This window comes from Paramormyrops kingsleyae, chromosome 13 (genome assembly GCF_048594095.1).
Source record: "Paramormyrops kingsleyae isolate MSU_618 chromosome 13, PKINGS_0.4, whole genome shotgun sequence".
NCBI classification, from domain to species: domain Eukaryota; kingdom Metazoa; phylum Chordata; class Actinopteri; order Osteoglossiformes; family Mormyridae; genus Paramormyrops; species Paramormyrops kingsleyae.
Window position 1 is genome coordinate 14,850,321 of NC_132809.1, and position 19,244 is coordinate 14,869,564.

Below are 19,244 nucleotides of genomic sequence, written 5' to 3' on the forward strand. Positions count from 1 at the left end.
TATTTTTGGACACTACATGTCCATGGCTGCAAATCCACTTCTGGGGCAGCTGGAGAACTGGCCAATCAGAAGACGCTCCTAGATCCCACAAATTGTGACATAATGATACGTCTCTCATAAATGGTGGACTGGCCCGTTTCGCGGAGGGTCTTTCGATCTGGGGAACACTCTGCTTTTGCACAGGAGTTTTGTGGCCCCCGATTGGGCAGGACACACAGCACAACGGTAACTCCTACTGGGCATACCCCTCCCCCTCCCTCAGTTCCTGCCACAGCTGGCCACAGCTGGTTTCAATTAGCCCTCCTTTTACTGAATGGGTCCTTTATTCCCTGACTTCCTATCGTCTGCACCGCCGCTTGCAACACCACCAACAGCCGTAACCAAAATCCCCCTCAGCTTAGGCTGCAGGGATTCCCTTTTGGGACAAAAATAGCACCCTTTGTAGGTTAGGTAACCTGCTTCTTGAAATTGAGCACATATTGTATTCATTGGAAATGTAACATTAAAACACTGGCAGTGTAATTTATGACTTCGCTTTCTTAAAATGGTTTGCGTCCTTCTCATTCTGCAGTCACCCTTGAGATAATGTGTCTACCCCTTTCTTGATGTCATTGGCACAATGGTCACTGTCACTGGAAAATTAGAATGTTCAATTGATTTCAACTGATTTTTTTTTCCGCTATTCACAAAGTCAGCAATTAAGGGGTCACCCTGCATGCAGATTTTTTTATTTGTTTAACATAAATCTCATCCACAGGTAATGGCAAAGTCAAATTAAGTGGGGCATTATTATATTGTCATCCATACAGAGGTGTACAGTGAATCATATGCACACAGACTTATGTACAAAAGCAAGATAATTCATTCAGCTGCTGCCTGCCAAATTGGAGACATTATTATGATTGATACAGAATAGAGCCCATGAACATGGGAAAAGCATCTGGCATCAATTTTAAAAATAATTAAATACAGAGATGGATAAATAAATAATCATTATAAATTCAAAGCTCATGTCACCATCTACTGGTGTAACTCCGTAACATCTAGGTGCTGTTGTCAAAATGGCCAATAGAGGGCAGCAGAACATCAAACTCGCACGAAAATATAAAATAACAAAGCACATGGAAAACACATCGGAGTAATGACATTACGGCCATTTATGTTTGCAACCCGAGTTTTTAAGGCCTTCAGTGTTGAACTAAGGATTAAGAAAGTTAACATCAAATAATAATAAAGCCAGCTCACTTTGTCTGAGGCTTGGTGCTATATTTGGTGATAGCTTCCTTCTGGTTTTATTTTACTTGCAGGAGAGTCAATCAGACAGTTTCTCGTGGGCCAGTAACAGATAAAATCAATACAGTGCTGTTCACAAGCCCTTCTCTGTTGAGTTTTGCTATTTCAGAATCTCTTTCAGGAGATATGCTCCATTTCTGTCCATTAATGTCCCCTTCAGCACCAAGGTCATTAGAAGGCCATTAAACTAAAGCCCAGTGAGAGAAATCTTTCAGTGCAATGTGATCCATCTTTAGATAATGGGTCAAGCCTCTATGCATTAAGGAACCCAGAACCATCTATGAGGCAATTGTACCTGATACTGCTGAAAAGGAAAGTTGTTGAAACGCTTGCTCTCCTTGTGGTTTTCATTTAATTGCCTGGCAATTTGCAGCTGCTTCCAGGGGAAGAAGCAGAAATCACAGCCAACATGTTGTACTCTGAAGATAAGGACACCCCCCCGGAGGAGCTGGTCTATTCCATTGAAGGTTCCTCCAGTGGGAGAGTGGCCCTGAAGGCCTCGCTGGAGGAGGACATCCGCAACTTCACGCAGGCCCAAATTAATAACAGCGAGGTGGTCTTTATCCACACAGGTAAGCCTGGGATTTTAAACAGGTAAATCTGAACTCTTTAAAAACTAAGGGTGACTCCACAAACTGACCTGAAGACCTCCTCTGGTTGATCACAAACTGATTGATTTTCTCTAATCATTTTCTTTGCATTTAGTGAACATTCTGTCATTCACAGGGATACTGAAATTAAACAGATATTAAAAATAAGCTCCCCCTTCATAGCTCTCATGTCAGTTTCCATTGGCTGACCCCCCAGCTTTGTCTGGGGCAAACCGGCATCCTCTTTAATGTGAGCTGACTCAAAATTGCACAAAACCATTAGTGATCGCCAGATGAAGCTTCATGAACCATTTGCAGTATTTTCTGACCCCACTAGATGGTGCCGTCTGTTCGTGAAAGGGCTCAAAGCATGCTCAAAAGCAAACCAACAGCACCATCTAGTGGGGTCAAAAATACAGCAAATGGTTCATGAAGCTTCATTTGGCCATCATTAATAAACAAACAGGCCTCAGCTCGACAGAAAGGCAATGTAATTTCATCCAGATTCGTAAAGCACATTATATGTTATTTCTGTTCTGAGAGGTACAACTATGTCTCTCAGGGGTTCCCAACCAGTCGATCACCAAGATGATTCTAGTCAGTCGCAAACCAACTTAAAATCCCCTCAAATGGCAAAATATATCAGGAGCCCCCCACCCCCGCTAGCTGGTTGGACACCATTGATATGTCATATCTATACTAATATATAGTTTTGCTAGTTCCTGTTTAATGTTGACTGTTGTGATGCACAAATGAACTTCAAGTATGTTTTATGTTTAAAGTTTAATTTAAATCAACGTATTACTTGAATGACACATTTATTTTGAGTACCTGTACAGCAGACAGGAAGTGGGTCAGAGTCAGCGAGCCGCAAAAGCCGGAAGCTGGACGTGATGTCACACGTGATGTCATACGTGTAGTGTCACACTATGTGTCTTCTCAGGGTCCCAGTCGGGATGGTTTGGTTTCACGGTGACCGACCTAGAGCACACTTCACCCCTGTACCATTTCATTGTGAAGACCAGGCAGCTCACCATCTCCATGGAAACAGAGGGGGAGCTCTTGGTCTATCCAGGTACCCCTATTTGCTCTTGGCTTTGCTGTGCTCTCAGCTGTGCCGAAATTTACCAGTCACCAAACGTGAACACCTCACGCGGGCATATGCATCCATATGGGTAAAATTTGACTAAGCTACTGTAACAAGTCCAGCCATCCATCCATCCATCCATCAACACCACTGATGCATTCATTCCAGGAAGCACTGAGCACAGGGCGAGAGATTTCAGGGGACTGGATGTCATTCCATTGCAGGACACACGTATACACCCACTCAATAAGACATTATGGATAAATGTCATATCTTTGGACTGCTAGATGAAAGTTAGGAAAACATAAAGAAAACATATAAGCTCCACAAACACAGAGCCACAGAGCTTTGAAACCTGCTAGCCAACGAGGCCACAGTGCTCCCCACCGAGTGCGAAGCAGAAAGACTTACAGATAATTTATTCATCTGTGCTTTATTTTACACCTCACCAGACAGACATGGCCAACTCACAATATGTAGATCACAGATATGGAGAACAACAGTCTAGCATTAGATGCAAGTTAATCACTGCCACAGAGGAACTAGTTCTGTGATTTGGCTAGTGGTTACAGAGCATGTGTATCCAGCACACAATGGAAGAATACCGATCTGTATCCTCTATAGTACAAAACATAACAACCATTTTTATTTATTTTAAGGAACAAGACAGCCAATCACGAACGACATCCTGAAAGCCGTAACCAATGAGGACGGAGACGAGATCACCTACACTGTTATAGGAGGGCCTAACCTGGGGAGGCTTATCTCCAGTAACGACAGAAACCAGTTTGAGGAGATCTCCAGTTTCACCCAGTCCGAGGTGAAGACATACGTAGACAATATGTTCATTATTATACTCAAAACAGCACTCAAAGGAACCAACAGCTGGAAAAGAAAAGCGTAAAATTTTACTGTAAAAGTTGGTTGTTTCATATTAATTTGAGTTCACAAAATACTTCATCTATAAAGTCTTCATCATGGGTGATTTCAGTGGGGGGAGGTAATAGGGACACGACAGCCCTGCGTCATGCCAGGCCCTTGTAGAAGAAGCAGAGCAATGGAGCATTAATCATTTGAAGGACGTGAGGGAGCACATCTGAATTATTACCGTGCTCTAGAAAAAACCTGCACATAACTGCACTTCTGACATCACACTGCACAGTGACAGCCTTCACCTAGCCTAATTAGCCTAATTTCCCTGCTAATTCCCACTCTGACACGTGCTGTTCGGTGAACTCTTTCGAAATTATACTCCGGCACGAGAAAGGTGGCACCACCTGCCCTTAGCACGACATCACAAGCAGGCGACCCTCACGCACCTTGATTAGCTGCTAATTAGGGTGACAGCCGCGTGTAATTCAAAGCCCCCGCATCTCCATTTTCTCCAGTGGAGAAGATCTGCTGGAGCTCGGGTGAGGAATCAAGTTATCCGCTGTTCATCAGCAAGAAACGTTATTCCCGCACCGCTCCTCTGTGCTGAGCCAGCCCGCTCGTGTTATACTGCTTCCGGCCAGCAGGGGGCGCCATTAGAGCACAGCGTAAATTTTAATAATCCATATAAAATCCCAACAAAGGCTTCATCGTAGACTTCATTATTTTTATGAACCCTTTTTAACCTTTATCATTTAAGTTTGGTAGCAGTTTTCCGGGCTAGTGTCAGAAGTGGAAGGGGTTTAGCTGTCTTTGGGCGGGTGACCTGGGTGTGATTTTGGTTACCTGTATGTCCTTCTCTCAAATATTACAAATTCATATCCTGTGTTTTGTGTGGAACAATAACCTTAAGTACATTTTAGAAACCGACAGTGCTCACATTTTTTTTGGTTTCATAATAAAAATCATCATTACTTTATTCATCTATAAATATACAAAAATATGTATCACATTAGAAACAACCAGTAGTTTTAAGTAAAACATTCATTTCAAGTAGTAATAAATTGAAACCCACGATACATTTCAAAAAGAGCTGTTCTGAGTTAAAAAGTTCACTGACAAGCAGTCTGACTTGGGTGCTTTTTAATTAGCAACACATTAGTAAAACACCAAACACTCGTCTTTAGCATCCCTTTGGGAGCTGTTGACAAAAATTTCAATTAATAGGAAAATGGTAAAAACAGAACTGAATGAGTCAGTCAAAAATAGTGTGACACTTAAAGACTCTAAAAAGAAAATGTCCGTGTAGAATATATGTGCAGATGTAAAACATTGCTTGTCAACGGACTTTTGTTATGAAACCAATACATTTTCAACATTTTTACAGAACTATGTAAGTGTCCTAAGACTTTGCGTGAACCTGTATATCTAATCTTGTATTTGCACGCACCTGAACAGCTTTATTTTTTATTTTCCTGCTTGATATTGTGTGTGACGTTCTACTCTCCCACTCTGACTCCTCTCTTTGACTCGTCCCTGCTGAGACAGCTGGAGTCTGGCTCTGTCTTCTATGAGCATCAGATGCCCAGCCAGCCCTTCTGGGAGGTGCAGGATGCCATTCGTCTCCTACTGTCTTCACACCCAGCCCCAGACCTGGAACACACCTTCTTTGTCACGGTGTCCTACGACATGGAGACGCACGGCAATGCCTCACAGCTCTGGAGGAACACAGGTATAGGGAATCTGCTATCGCTCTGCCCCCAGGTTCCCGTAATTGTCTCCTGCTCTGCTGCAGACTGTTCCGACACCCCTATCTAACTTTCTCTTCCATCCTGCCCAACTTCTTCTTTCTAACTGGCTGGCTTTCCTCTTCTGCTTATCCAACTTCCTTGCTCTGTTTCAGAGTTCCTTCTAATATAAGCAATTGCATAATTTTGGAAATCCCACAATTATTTACCCATTTCACTTTAACATTAAATAAATTTGGAAATAACTCACCCCTTTGGGGTATATATATAGAAAATAACCCAAACTATGCTTTTAAAACCTGCGCGCTTTATGTCATCCATGTTTTTTGAAAATCACGCATGTAGGTTGGTAAACACAAAATGAGCACAGGACTCTTGAAGAAAATCGACATTAATTAAGCTGTTTCAGCTGGTAAGGGCTGAACTTTTTTAAGTGATTATGATGAGTTTCTTTTTTATGCAAAGTTCTGTTTTAAGAAATAATTGGACATCAAATAGTGTTGTATGTTCCCAGTCATACTGGGCCTGCATTTACTCATCACTGTTTCCTATTTTCTGTTTAAAATTGAGTACAATCCTGCCAGGAAGTACAGCTGCTTATAAACATTGCATTCAGGAGCCTAGTTAATATTTTGTCTATTCACCTTGTCTGGAACATGTGTTTTAAATTCAAAGCAATTGCTTTATTTTTCCTTTTCGCACAAATAAATTCAGTATATCTGGTATGCATTATCCTTCTAAATAATGTTCAGTATCTGCAAAAGAGAAAGTGCTTTGGTAAATCATACAGGCTGGGGATATCTTTAAAAAAATTATCTTTCCGTATTAATTTGCTATTGCTATTTGTCAGTTTTGTTATTTATAATAATATTCACAACCTTTTTTCAGGGGTTGGACAAAAGAATGAAATCAAGTGACAATATATTAATATCAATGACTCTATATGGCGTAGGATCAACCTTTGCCTTTAGAACAAATTTAGTCCTTCGTTCATACATGTGTGGGATATTGGGCCATTGAGTGGGGAGTCTATGTATGGCTCCCACTTCACCCTGGTGAACATTAAACCTCCCATATTTGCTTTAGCAGTTTATAGGGGTCATTGTCATCTTTGAAAATGGGAACATTGTGCATCATGTTTGCACAGCAGGGAGGAATTGGTCTTTTAAAATGACCTCATATTCCTCAGCCATTATACAATCAGGCGGAGCAATCATTGGGTGCAATGACATGGCCACCTATACCAACAGATACTGAAGGCATCCACACATAAAGGAGTCCAGATGTTGGAAAATGGGCTCACACCATTTTATGTCCTTATGTCTGGTTAACCTTTTTTATTGGTTTTCAATACAGGGGGTTTCTGAATGGCAGCTCTGCCGTAAATTCCAGCTCTGAGAAGCTGATTGTCTGATCTCAGGTGCCACATATGGATAGTTGGCATTCGGCCTAATCTGACTCACATTCGTAGTTGAATTTGTGATTGCAATTTAATTCAAAGCTGAAGTTCTTTTTCATGTGTTGTTTCCATTATTTTGTCCACCCCTTTTAGAGTGTGGCTAACATTTTTTCTAAATCATGACAGATGTGTGTCTGTATGTCATACTGAGAGTAAACGTGCGTTCTGTGTTCTGTCCCAGGTCTCAGGATCCTACAAGGTCACAAAGATGTCATTGACACTTCCAAGTTAGATGCCTCCAATCTGCTGGCCAGTGCCCCAGAGTCTCGGAGGAACTCTTTGGATGTTGTGTTTGAGGTGAAAGAGTTCCCCATCCATGGGACACTCATCTTGAGTGGTCAGGACCTGACACGAGAGGCCCCGTACTTTTTACAGGAAGATCTGGAAAGCAGGGAGCTGGAGTACTTTCAGCAGGAGGCCGAGGCCTCCTCCGACAGCTTCTCCTTCCGCGTACGGCTCAACCCCCATGGGCGAGGTTTGCAGGCCCAGACAGAGTCGTTCATAGAGGAGGCGTTCAACATTTCCATCAAACAACAGAAACTTACCCCACCAAAACTGGACCTGATGCTGGAGGTTGTGCAGGGCTCTTTTGCAGTCCTCACTGACAAATACCTCAGTATCACTGATGAAGAGAAGTCACCCGAGGAGATTGTCTTCACTGTTACCAAAGGCCCCAGCAATGGCCACCTAATGAACGCAGACACCAGAAAAGATATCAAAGTCTTCACCCAAAAGGACATCAATGAAAGGAGGGTGATATTTGTTAGCGATGGCACTCTGGCCAATGGATTTATGGAGTTCACAGCTTTCGATGGCAGGTACAAAATAGAGGGGCTTTCCCTACACATTGGCATCCTGGCACGGACCCTGAAGCTCGCCAAAGCTGAGGAGGTCCAGGTGAAGCAGGGGGATGATGAAACTCCGATCACAGAATCCATTTTGAAAGCAAGCACAGGTGGGCCGAACGAGGAGGACGTTATTTACAAGATCACAAACAATCCCAAATACGCTGCTGTAATGGTGGACCGGCAGCCTACCTCAGCTTTCACACAAAAGCAGATCAAAGAAGGGCGGGTGAGCGTCCGCTTTGTCAAATCCACATCCCCAAGGGACAGTGTGGCACTCGTAGCCAGGAGCAAAGCGGCTAATGTCTCCACTGTTCTAAATATAACCGCAAAGCCTTTAGTGAAACTCCCCGACAACCCAGTCCTGCCACGAGGCAAAACCATCTTAGTTAACCCCAGCATTCTAGATGCCTCAGCACTGGCAAACAAAACCAAGAATATTCCAAATTTCAAGATTATCCAGCAGCCACACGGAGCCAGGTTTGTTTGGATCGATGGGGAACAAAGACAGGAAATAAACAACTTCTCCCAGAAAGATTTGGAGGAGGGACACGTGGGCCTGGAGATCCTGAATGACACTAGAGCAGGAGACCAGGTTCGCGGCAACCAGGCCCGGTTTCTCCTCGCAGCACACGGTGTGCCACCTGCAGAAGGAGCAATGGCCTTCAGGACAGCTCCCTACAATGCTTCAGCGGCCTACAAAGCCATCCTTCTCAAAGACACTGCCAAAAAGGACACTACTGGGACTGTTCCATCGAGTCCAGAGCAGAGAGGAGATGGGGTGTCAGCAAGGAACAATCTTTGGGCCATCCTCATTCCCATTCTGATTGTCCTTCTGCTTCTCGTTCTCGCAGCCATGCTGGCCTACTACCTGGTGAGGCGGAACAAGACCGGCAAGCACAATGTCCAGACGGTCTCTTCCAAGCCCAAAAACGGCGAGGCTAACCCAGAAACGTTCCGAAAAACAGACCCAGCCAACAACATTCCCATGTCCAATGTGGACTCCAAAGAGCCTGACCCAGAACTATTACAGCACTGTCGGACAACAAACCCAGCTCTGAAAAAGAATCAGTATTGGGTATGAGAATTTCCAACACGTCACACAGAGAAACACTGAATCTCTGCCATTTTCATACCTTTTAAAGCATCTTGGAATCATTCCTTACAGTGTTACAGATGTCTGACTATATCAATCTATCGTGTAACTATGCCAAGAAGATCTTTTATAATAATATTTGGTGCTTCTCCAGGCCTGTCTTGTGCACCAGTCCTCAGGTTATAAATCATTGTTGATGTATTAGTCTAAAAAAGTCATTTTTTAAAATACAAAAAAGGCGGCCACAGTTTGCAAACATGTGTTACACGATTACTAGACCTCTCCAAGATTTAATATAGACAGAAATGTAACATGTTTATAAAAGAAAATAATAATGCAGCAAAGTGGAACATTCTGAAAGCTTTTTAGATTTTGTTTTTAACTGTCAGCTATACCCAAGTTCAACAAACAAATGGAGTATTTTTGTGTGCTAAGAATTTACTATTTTTAATGGGGAAAGGGCTAGCGTGTACATAGTAAATGACTTTGCATTTACTCCTCAAAATATGTATGCTCTGAGGAAAAAAAAACTGACAAACTACACCTTTGAGTAGTTTTTGTTTATTTTTCTATAAATGTATTTTTTATTTGCTTTTGGGGGTCTTGGTTGTGGGGCCCACCGACTATACGCTACAGGTGAGTCCTGGACACCTGAAACACATCGTAGATTCACTGGACAGGCTGACGGCACTGAAATCCTCTCAGCAGAGTGTGTCTGTGTGATCGCAGGCAGGAAATGACTCAGAGGCAACTGTGGTTGGATCCTACCAAGTCACTGGCTATGAGTGATGTCATTCATAGCCATAATCCCTGTAATCAAGTTGCCACAAGGGTCTTACTAAGCTCTTGCTTTCTCTGTTTTTTCAAATATTTCGAGATGGTTGCTGTAGTAGTGTGAATTCAGGTCATGCCATCTCAGGCAAAGGACTTGGCGTTCTGTGACATGTTTTAACAATTTGCCAACACAGAGCTCTGTCAAGGTTTCTTTGCCATCTTTATTTAGTCTTTTGTGCACTAAGAAATAAGCAATGAGAAAGACGGGAAAATGAAGGAGGAACAGAGCTTATGTGTTTAAGAATATAATACTGAGTATTAATCTTTCATAAATTTTAGTGGATTTTCTGTCATTCTAAGGTAAGACATTTTTGCTGTAGAGTTAATGAGTGTATTGTCCTTAGTGAAGTTTTTGAGTATGAAATCATTCTGTTATTAGATTCTTTGTTAAGTGTTTTGGAGCAAAATGTGGGGAAAAGTGATGTATAAGTTTTAATTGAATTGAATTGAATTGAATTGAATTGAATTGAATTGAATTGAATTGAATTGAATTGAATTGAATTGAATTGAAAAAAAGATTTAGCTGGCAAATATTAGAGAGTCATTACAGTTGGGTAGCTCTACGCAGTGCTGAACATGCTGGCCACAGAATGGTAGTAGGAATTTCTCAGTTTTATCATGGCAGAGATCTGCTGCAGACCTGAGTTTTGAAAGATCAGTGTCACTCCAATCTCCACATTACTGTTCAAGGTTGTAATTTGTACGAGGGATCAGGGAGTCCTGACTTTTGGCTGAAGGAAATCGTCATCTTAAAAGATATTAACCTGTTTCGGGTGTGTGGAATTAAGTACCATATTCTTAAGTGACTGATGGAGAAAGGAGAAGGGCTGTTGTATAAAAGCGATAAGCCTCCACTGACCTGTCAATGGTTTTCAGTCCTTCACGTTAACAGTGTGCTTTGGTGTAGAAAACGTCGCTGGGTTATATTGGCTGTCTTTGATAGTTAAGTCATTTTGGCTATGCTCTACTGTGAGGAATCTGTGTTTGCTTTTTTTGTGGTTACTTCAATGCCGTACTATTTAAAATATTTAAAAAGAAAGTATTCCTGTATGTTTCTGTAATAAATAATTGCATCAGTTATGGCTAGAAAGGTGCATAGTTTGTATTTGTGTAGTTTATTTTACAGATCAAGAAATACATTTAAATAGACTTTAATTAATAATGCAAATTCTGGTTCATTCTCATCAATGAAAAAGGAAAGCTCATAATATGGATAACATGAGGGTAGTGAAGATTTCTTTCAGCATCAGTTCATAAAACTGTTTTTTTGTAAAATATTTTTACAAGTAAGTCTCTCAAGTCAATATTTGAAAAAACTATTTTTTTAATGATTCAACAACGCCTTAGAAAAATAGTAGTTTTCATTGTAAATAGTGTTGAATGAAAGTCCAAATGACAAATACAATTACATGCATGTAAAATTCTCATAATGATGGATGACAACTAATGAGGGAAACAGGTCATGACCCAGCTGGTGGAGAAAAGGACTGAGAGGACCAACAGTTGGCAGTGTCAGTGAGCTATTTTTCCTGACTAGGTCTAGTTTATGAATGATTGTCTGAGAGTCAGCCAGCCTCAAGTAGGAGGTGGATGTGTAGTTCAATCATTTAGGATGCCATGGTCAGAACCTTGTTGGTTCGAATCCCATGGTCAGCAGTAAAATTTTGACGTTGGGCCCTTGGGCAAAACCCTTAGCTCTAATTGCTCCAGGGACTGTGTGACCCTGCTTTCTCAATTGTATATCGCTTTGTATAAAGGCTAAATTAATAAAAGATGAGAAAAAGGGGATTAAATCGATTCACAGATAACCAGGTCAAATTCAGAAGAGCCCAGGTGAATCTAATGAGGTTTCAGTGAGACTGAAGATACATGCAACTCCAGAATAAGGCATAGAAAGGCTAAGGGGATTGTATCATGCAATGACTCCGCAAGCATTTATACGTTACAGTTATTACTACAGAAGTGAAAATAGGGAGTTTGTGTGAATCCCGGGCATAAGTACCTAGGCTACTCTATAAATCAGGAGTTATGTGTAACAATACTCTGTTACCTTCTGTGGCCTCAGTCATTGCTATTATGTGATAGCCAGCATCTAGTGCTAAAAATTATAGAGGTATATCTTCAAAATTTACGCATGCAAGCCTGCTTTAGACTTTCAAGGCAATAAAGAGTATTTATATACTATATTTGACAGTATAGGAAGAAGAATACAGGCCTGAAATTCATACATTTTAGTACTAGTAAGATCCCTTGCAGTTGAATCCTGTACCAGTTGAAGACATTCAGGGAAGCGTTTCACGGGCAGATAACAGAGCATTGCAATAACATAGTGTCAAGGTAATTAATACATACACCATTCACTTTCTGCATCATTTTAGGTTTCTGATATTCATTTCATTCTGTAGATGAAAGAGTAACAGTCAGTGTTTCCTCTTCAGTCGTAACTCCGAGGTCTTTTGTTCAGATGTCGGCATCGACCAGCCGCAGTGAGAAGGTATGTCCGAATAACTCAACAGGCAGTAACAGCATTTCTGTCTTATCAGAGTTCAGCAAGGAGGAGTTTCTTCTATTCTGTCCCAGTATAAATGGTGAGCAATGCGCTTAATGGCACCTGGTCTAGAAGCTTGAGGACAAGAAGGTTCGTAGAAAGTGCTGAGAGGTTCTATTTCTGTGTCATGTGCCAAGCATGTTCTGTTGATCAAGAAAGATCCTGGAGAGCACAGCTCTGCAGAACTGTCCGTAAAAAAGGATGGAGTGAGAGGGGCCTGCAGTTTGCTAGATCAAATGGATCCAGCAGAAGTGCACAGCAGTTAGTGTGTCACCTCATTCACAGACCCTGGCTGAGAGCTAACTGAGGTATCTCAGTAAATGACTTCCTGTATGTCCTCCGACTCCCTGAAAGCTACCACATGTTGTAAAGTTAAGAGATTTTACTCTCATTTGCCGTCATCCTGGTGTTACTCTTCTGTGATGGTCAGATCAGCTGCAGCTCAGCACTGCCCCGATTAGCATTACCCTGGGCTTGTATATTCAACATGCACCTCCCCTCCTTTAAACTTCAAATGCCTCTGCATACCGCATTAAAAGTCTTTTTCAATTTTTAATTACCTGCTTCATCCCAGATACAGATTACTACACTCCTTTACAAAGTTCTCTGAAGGTGGAAACATTGTTCCTTCCAGTCACTGGTAACGTATTCACAATTAGTCATATTTTTGTTCAGTTTTTCATTACTGTTGCTGCATGGGGGGCAGATTAAGACATAGACTATCCTAGGCTATATCTTAGGGCCCTGGCAAACATCAGAGCTCCTCCCTGCCTCAGAAAAAATGGAACGGTTAGTTAAATTGGTAACACATGAGCGTTCATGCGGATGTCAGCCTTGGGCCCCCAGATAAATTAATCTGACCAATATGGAAATTGTTTGTTTTGTTTGTTTTTTTTTGGCATTTGGATCATGTAACTTATCTGATTGCTTGGAAAAACAAAACCATGTATAGAGGCGCAGTTATACAAAGAAATAAAGAAACAAATTGACACTATGAAGAAGTCTGTGTTCGTTCTTGCGTATGTTGCAATCCTGCATTGTATGAGTCATGTTACAACTTCAGCACTTTTTGAAACGGAGCTCGTGATGGTATTTTCGTGCAGTACTTTCACTTGGACAGCAGGTGGGGCCAGGTCACAGAAGTGATTTTCATGCAGAGCGCTCCTCCTCTTCTGAGGTGTTCTTCAGCATTTAACAGCTCTCCCATCTGCAGTCATTCTTTCCTACGGTTTCTTCACTTTCACAGCACATTTTGTCCCATTTCCTTTTTTGTCTCGCCTAGTGCTGCAACAGGTCAACCGTTCTGTTCTGCCTCCCTCATTGCTGCATTAAATATATCGTTCTTCTCGTAATGGACGAAGCTTGGTTTAAAAAAAAAAAAACTCCATAATAAATTCCATTGTGTTTTTTTTTTTGGTAGGAAGGGCATTTGTAAATGCACCACATTTATTTATCTTTGGAGAATTCCGCACTGTTGTGTTCTGGACATTAAGAGAGATTAACAGTTGTAGATCAGTGCATCAGTCGGGAGACCCTCAGCCGTCCAGCAGTGCCGTCCATACATCGCGTTTTATGAGCCACTGTGGGCAGTTCAGAGCCACCACCACTGCTGTGCTGCTCTCCTTAGACCGTGGAAGGAGACCCAAGGGAAATACCATGTCCACATAGCCAAACTCCAGACAAGCTGACAAACCCGTGATCGTAGCGCCGAGGGGGCATTACTGACCCCCCCTTTAAACAAATAAACCCTGCTTTATTTTCATGTGAATGATATGAATTGAACTTAAAACCTACTGCTGCCAGGTACTGCTGGAGTCTTTGGAGAGGAACTGCCTTTGTTAAAATCTTCCTGTAAAAGCAAGCCTTTGTTTTGTGTAACACCCATTCAGCAAATTAAATTTGAATAACGTTCCAAACAGCGTATATAACACTTACTGCCGGCCCATAGCCAGAAATAAATGTCATGGGGGGGTTCAAACCCCTAATTTTAATACCTGGCTACGATCCTGCTTCCTGCAATAAGCTGGGTGAGGAGTGGGAAGCAGTGGCTAGTTACTTTAGCATGCTCTGATTTAACATCGTGTTCGCACCCTAAAAAAGAGCCAGAAACTCAGTTGAAGCAAAGGAGATTAGAACCACCTCTGTCTGCAAGTTACAAAAGATAAAATCTAATTAAAATCCGCAAACCACTGCTCAAATTATTGCTACCATCCCAGACAGCCCAGCTATACAGTACGTGGGAATATTTGCACATTCCTCATGTTCAGGTTCAGAAACATTCCAGACAGACCATCAGAGCCTGACGAAAAGAAGCTTCCTCATGAAAAGATGGTACCATCACGATCCTTTGCAGTGCGGATGGTGTCCTTTGGGAGATTCACTGTGTTCAGGCATCACGTTTCTTTACTGAGTGTTGGTTTCAGACCACGAAACCTTTTTTCCACATGGCCCCCAAATTCCCAGTGTCGTTTTGCATACCTTACACATCCCGCAGTGTGGGCTCCAGGGAGCCACGACTTCTCTGCATCCTTCCACAGAGAAAGCAGATTTGCCTAGAGGTTATATTGTTATAACATGAACAAACTGGTCATTCTTTGGCTAAAAGGTCTGCAGTTTCATCAAAATGACCACTGGAAGCATATTTAAAGCCTTTGAAAATGTTGGCCACGGCCATCTCCTGATCCACACCTTTCTGACAACTTTCCAAAAAATATTCCAAATATCTTCGTCTTGGGGCTATTGGGGCCGGATGGCTTTATTCTGGACTAATGACAGTAATTACTGTTAAACAGAAGACTGGTGGTAATTAGCGTCTTGCTACATCTGGAAGAAAATATGTCATAACTGTTATTGGGGTTCTACACTTAACCAGTTTATTATTCTGCATTATTTTTTCAAACCTGTTTGACGTGAATGTGTATTCATTATGAATAGAAATAGCCAGATGCAATAATTTGGTCAGTCTGTAAATTCAATAAAATTTTAAAAGGCACGAAGAATTTAAGCCGACTGCAAAAAGGTCTCAGCAATAATTTCAGTTAAGCAACAGGGAGTGTGATAAGAAGCTAAGATAAGTCTGCTTCTGACGGTCTGAAGCTGGTAATACGTGAGTAATGTCCCAACTCTAACAATATGTTTTACTTACAATAAATCCACAGTGACAGAATGGCCTTGTAATGAGATGTAACACAGTGTGTAGATCTTTGTGTGGGCGTGTGTTTACATGGGAGAGAAGGAGGCAACGCATTTGACCTCAGCTCAGCATAGTAGCGTAAGCACAACACATCTGGGTGCTTTAGTTGGATTACATAGAACTTTACTATACCTGACCTTTCTGTGGAAAAATAAAGGGAAATATGTGTGCAGAGTTGGACATTTTGCCCTGGGTCACTGTGCCTCGCCTTTATAAAAAAATAAACCATTCAGGATTGCTTTTATGAGGGGGATTTGGGAGGATTTTAAATTCACTCTCTGTTAACCCTTGCAGAAATGTCTGTGGACACTGTAACGCCGCACTAGAGGAGATCATACATTTGTAGTGTAGGACCACTGGAGCACTATAGACAGCCAAAGTACTTAAAAATGTACGTCTGGTAAAGTCGACCTTAAAACTGAGCCGTCTTGCGTGCCTCTCTCAGCAAGGCGAAATGTACGGTACTACAGAACAGAATAAATCACAGGCCGGCGATTTACTGTGTGGTCAAATGACAAAACTCCTGAAGGAGGGTAAAAGAAGAGTGGAGAGCGAATGCGGTCAGTCTGCAGAATGCATGTTTTTCTGGCTGGACCTAATCAGACCTCAGGAACAGGAAGTGTTCACAAAGACCTGCCATAACTCTCAACTTCCCCCTGAACCCATGACACAGTCCAGCAGCCACATTTGGGTGTTGCAGAACCGAGAGAGGCAGTCTGGAGAGAGAGGTACCAGGAATCTGAACTACCTTTGCCCCCTACAGACCGGGCCCAGTGCTCTGCCTTGCACAATCATCCAATCTCCTGTCCCAAATCCCTCATCAAGGGTTAACTGTGTGACTCAGACTGGCATCCACTCAAAAACCCACAGGACTCACTGCATTTCCAGTGAAAAACGCTGCTTGTGTAAACTGTAGCCTACGTGACATATTGAAAATGTTTAATAAGATACTAGACATGCACATAAAACTGCACATACTTTAAAAACTATCATGGAAATTATCCAAAATTATCACGACTTCGAAGGGAAGGCATGACACATTTCATATCCGTTGTAATGGGTGACCCCAGTTTAAAAGGCATGGGTCACCACGCTGGTTTCTTCCGGATGTTTTTGGAGCTCATTTGAGGAAAACTAGTCTGCACAAAAGGAACCAGTGTTCTTCGCTGCCAAGCTGGGTGCGTGCCGGAGGAATGGCGACGGCCAGGGTACAGATAACACCATTATCTCTTTGTTATCTTACAGAAAACAAATGCAGATGTAAATATGCCCCCTGTACTTGCAGTTTGCGTATGAAACATCTGGATTCCTGTGTAGGCCTGCCTGGCAGTTTAATAAAATTCAGTCTGGAAAGTCTCATGTTTATTTGTGTGGCTCTTAATTGTTTCAGTGTAATATATATCAGTCTTAATCAGGAATTATCTAAAGATACTGATCTTTCCTGAGGATTGACCTCATGTCATGCTTGTAGATACATTGATCAAGAAGGTGGTTCACCCAAGGTTAGGCTCAGCCATTGCACAAATGTAGGAATCTTGACTGAATAATTTCTGGTAGCGGGGGCTGCATTCACGCTCCCCCCGATGTTTGGGGCCAGTGTGTGACTCAGTGGGTTAAGCCTCTGAGGCTATAACCAGAAGGTCACCAGTTCAAGTCCAGGGTTCCGCAAAGCTGTGACGTCTGTGGACCCTTGAGCGGGGCCCTTAACCTCTAGCTCCATGGACGCTGCTGAAGGTGGCTGCCCTTCGCTGTCAAGCTCCCTGTCACCTACATGTGTGTCTGAGTGTCATAAAGCAAGATGGGGTCGGCAAAAAGAGAATTTTAATAAAGTGTCATAATTATTTTTGGCGTTTCTGTACCGTTGTACATCAACTTTGTCGACTATGAGAAGGCGTTTGACAGTGTGGGTCGAGGGACCCTGTGGAAGCTCCTCCAGCACCACGGCATCCCAGCCAAGGTGGTCAACCTCATCAAGAGCTCATACGAGGGAATAACCTGCAGAGTGATCCACGGAGGGCAGCTCACCAACAGCTTCCAAGTGAAGATGGGAGTCCGACAGGGATGCTTGTTATCCCCGTTCCTCTTCCTCATCGCTATTGACTGGATTATGAAGACATCCACAAGTGAACGCAGTATTGAGGGGATCTTTATAGTATAATAAGGTGAAATACCTTTCTTTTCTTTTTAAGTTGGTTGGCATGCGGTATGCAAACCATGGCAGGTTGTCAGGACAGTGTCCTGGGGTGAGGAGTATGGGGTGGGCCTCATAGAGCGAGGTCTGGAAGCTTACATCCCCCAGTGGGGACTAGCGGGACTCAACAGCAAGGCTGCCCAGCATGAATGCAATGTTCCTACAGATCTGGCAGAGACAGAAACCCAAATATTATGCTGCCGGTCCTGTCTCTGCTTTTCCCCACATACATATTGTACCTTAATATAAAAACTGAAAACACAAGACAATACAAGGAAGTAAATGCAATCTACCGTGGTAGAGCAGGTCATCGCACATCTAGCAGAAAATTCGGTGACGGCTGTTTTACAGCCTGGCCGTGCGCAAGTCGCTGCACATGGGTCTGATCATTCAGCCAGCCTTTCTTTGTCTTCCAACCGCCATAACATCTTTCTCTGTACATCCGATGGTAGGTAGATCGGCATTCACGACACCCGGGATCTATAGCTTTTTGAGTCCCAAGATCATTTACGCAAATGCTCAAATACCGTCATAGTGTGTGGAAGCCAGAGGCAGATTGGAATAGCCAGATAAAGCCAATTAAACCCAATTAAACTCTGAGGATGCACTCTCTGACGTACTCAGACTTCCCTAAAGTGTTTCTTTTTTAAGCACATTAAGCAGTACATGCAAGGGATGGGAATTTAACTTCCCATTGTTTTCATTCCTATCCCCATAAGCAGAAAGAAGCCTTTTCAATTCCAACCCTAAAGTCTTATGCTCAATGTGTCCAACACTCACACCCACATGATTAGAGGCTTCAAATTTTGTTTCAGGAGATGCCAGGCTTACGCCACCCAATTTACATCGTCTGCTTCAACCTTTACAATAAAATTTTATGTAACCGCGATTTATAACCTGCCGGGAGAGCTAATTTATCATTCCGGGCCAGCAGAATTAAACTGTTTGCTTTGTCTCAGCCACTGGAAACTAGAGTGTAAAAACCAGTTGTTCTTGTGTAGATCTAGCTGGCCTGACTTTGTGTTGTGACTAATTGAAGTGCAGGGATGTCTGTGGAATGGAGAGGAATCGCCATGACAACAGGTAAGCTGGGAAATAGGTGCTGTGAGCATGGCAGGCCGCTGAGGCTGTGTGCTCTTGGGGGCAGCAGAGTGTCGAATGAGGACGTCTCCTTCCTTCGGGGGTGAGGACAGATCGCCTTATGTAGGTGGCTCATTCGCCCGAAAAAGCTTCACTACAGAGTGACAGAGAGTCCTCACAGAGACCAGCTAGGAGGGTAATCTACAACCCAACAGACCTGACGGGAAAACACAACTGTTATTCCACTGATTCTGACTGTTCACACAGCTTTGACCCGAGAACCTGAAGGATTCGGATTATAATAATAACAATACTTTATAGGATTATTATCAATATTCTTTACATTCTTATTGTGCCTTAATGTAGAAACCAAAAGCATGAGACAATACAAGGAAATAAACGGATTTCCG

The 19,244-nt window shown here is 42.5% G+C and overlaps 1 protein-coding gene across 1 annotated transcript in view; it reads left to right on the plus strand.

The window, feature by feature from the left end:
* cspg4 (chondroitin sulfate proteoglycan 4) overlaps positions 1-13,364 on the plus strand; it is a 45,529-nt gene extending 32,165 nt beyond the window's left edge. Inside the window, exons 6-10 of the mRNA XM_023822802.2 lie at positions 1,667-1,865; positions 2,827-2,958; positions 3,630-3,790; positions 5,389-5,572; positions 7,229-13,364. Coding sequence (XP_023678570.1) covers positions 1,667-1,865; positions 2,827-2,958; positions 3,630-3,790; positions 5,389-5,572; positions 7,229-8,976 — 2,424 coding nt within the window. The 3' untranslated portion in view covers positions 8,977-13,364. The remainder of the gene's footprint in view (positions 1-1,666; positions 1,866-2,826; positions 2,959-3,629; positions 3,791-5,388; positions 5,573-7,228) is intronic.
* Positions 13,365-19,244: the final 5,880 nt, after the last annotated feature.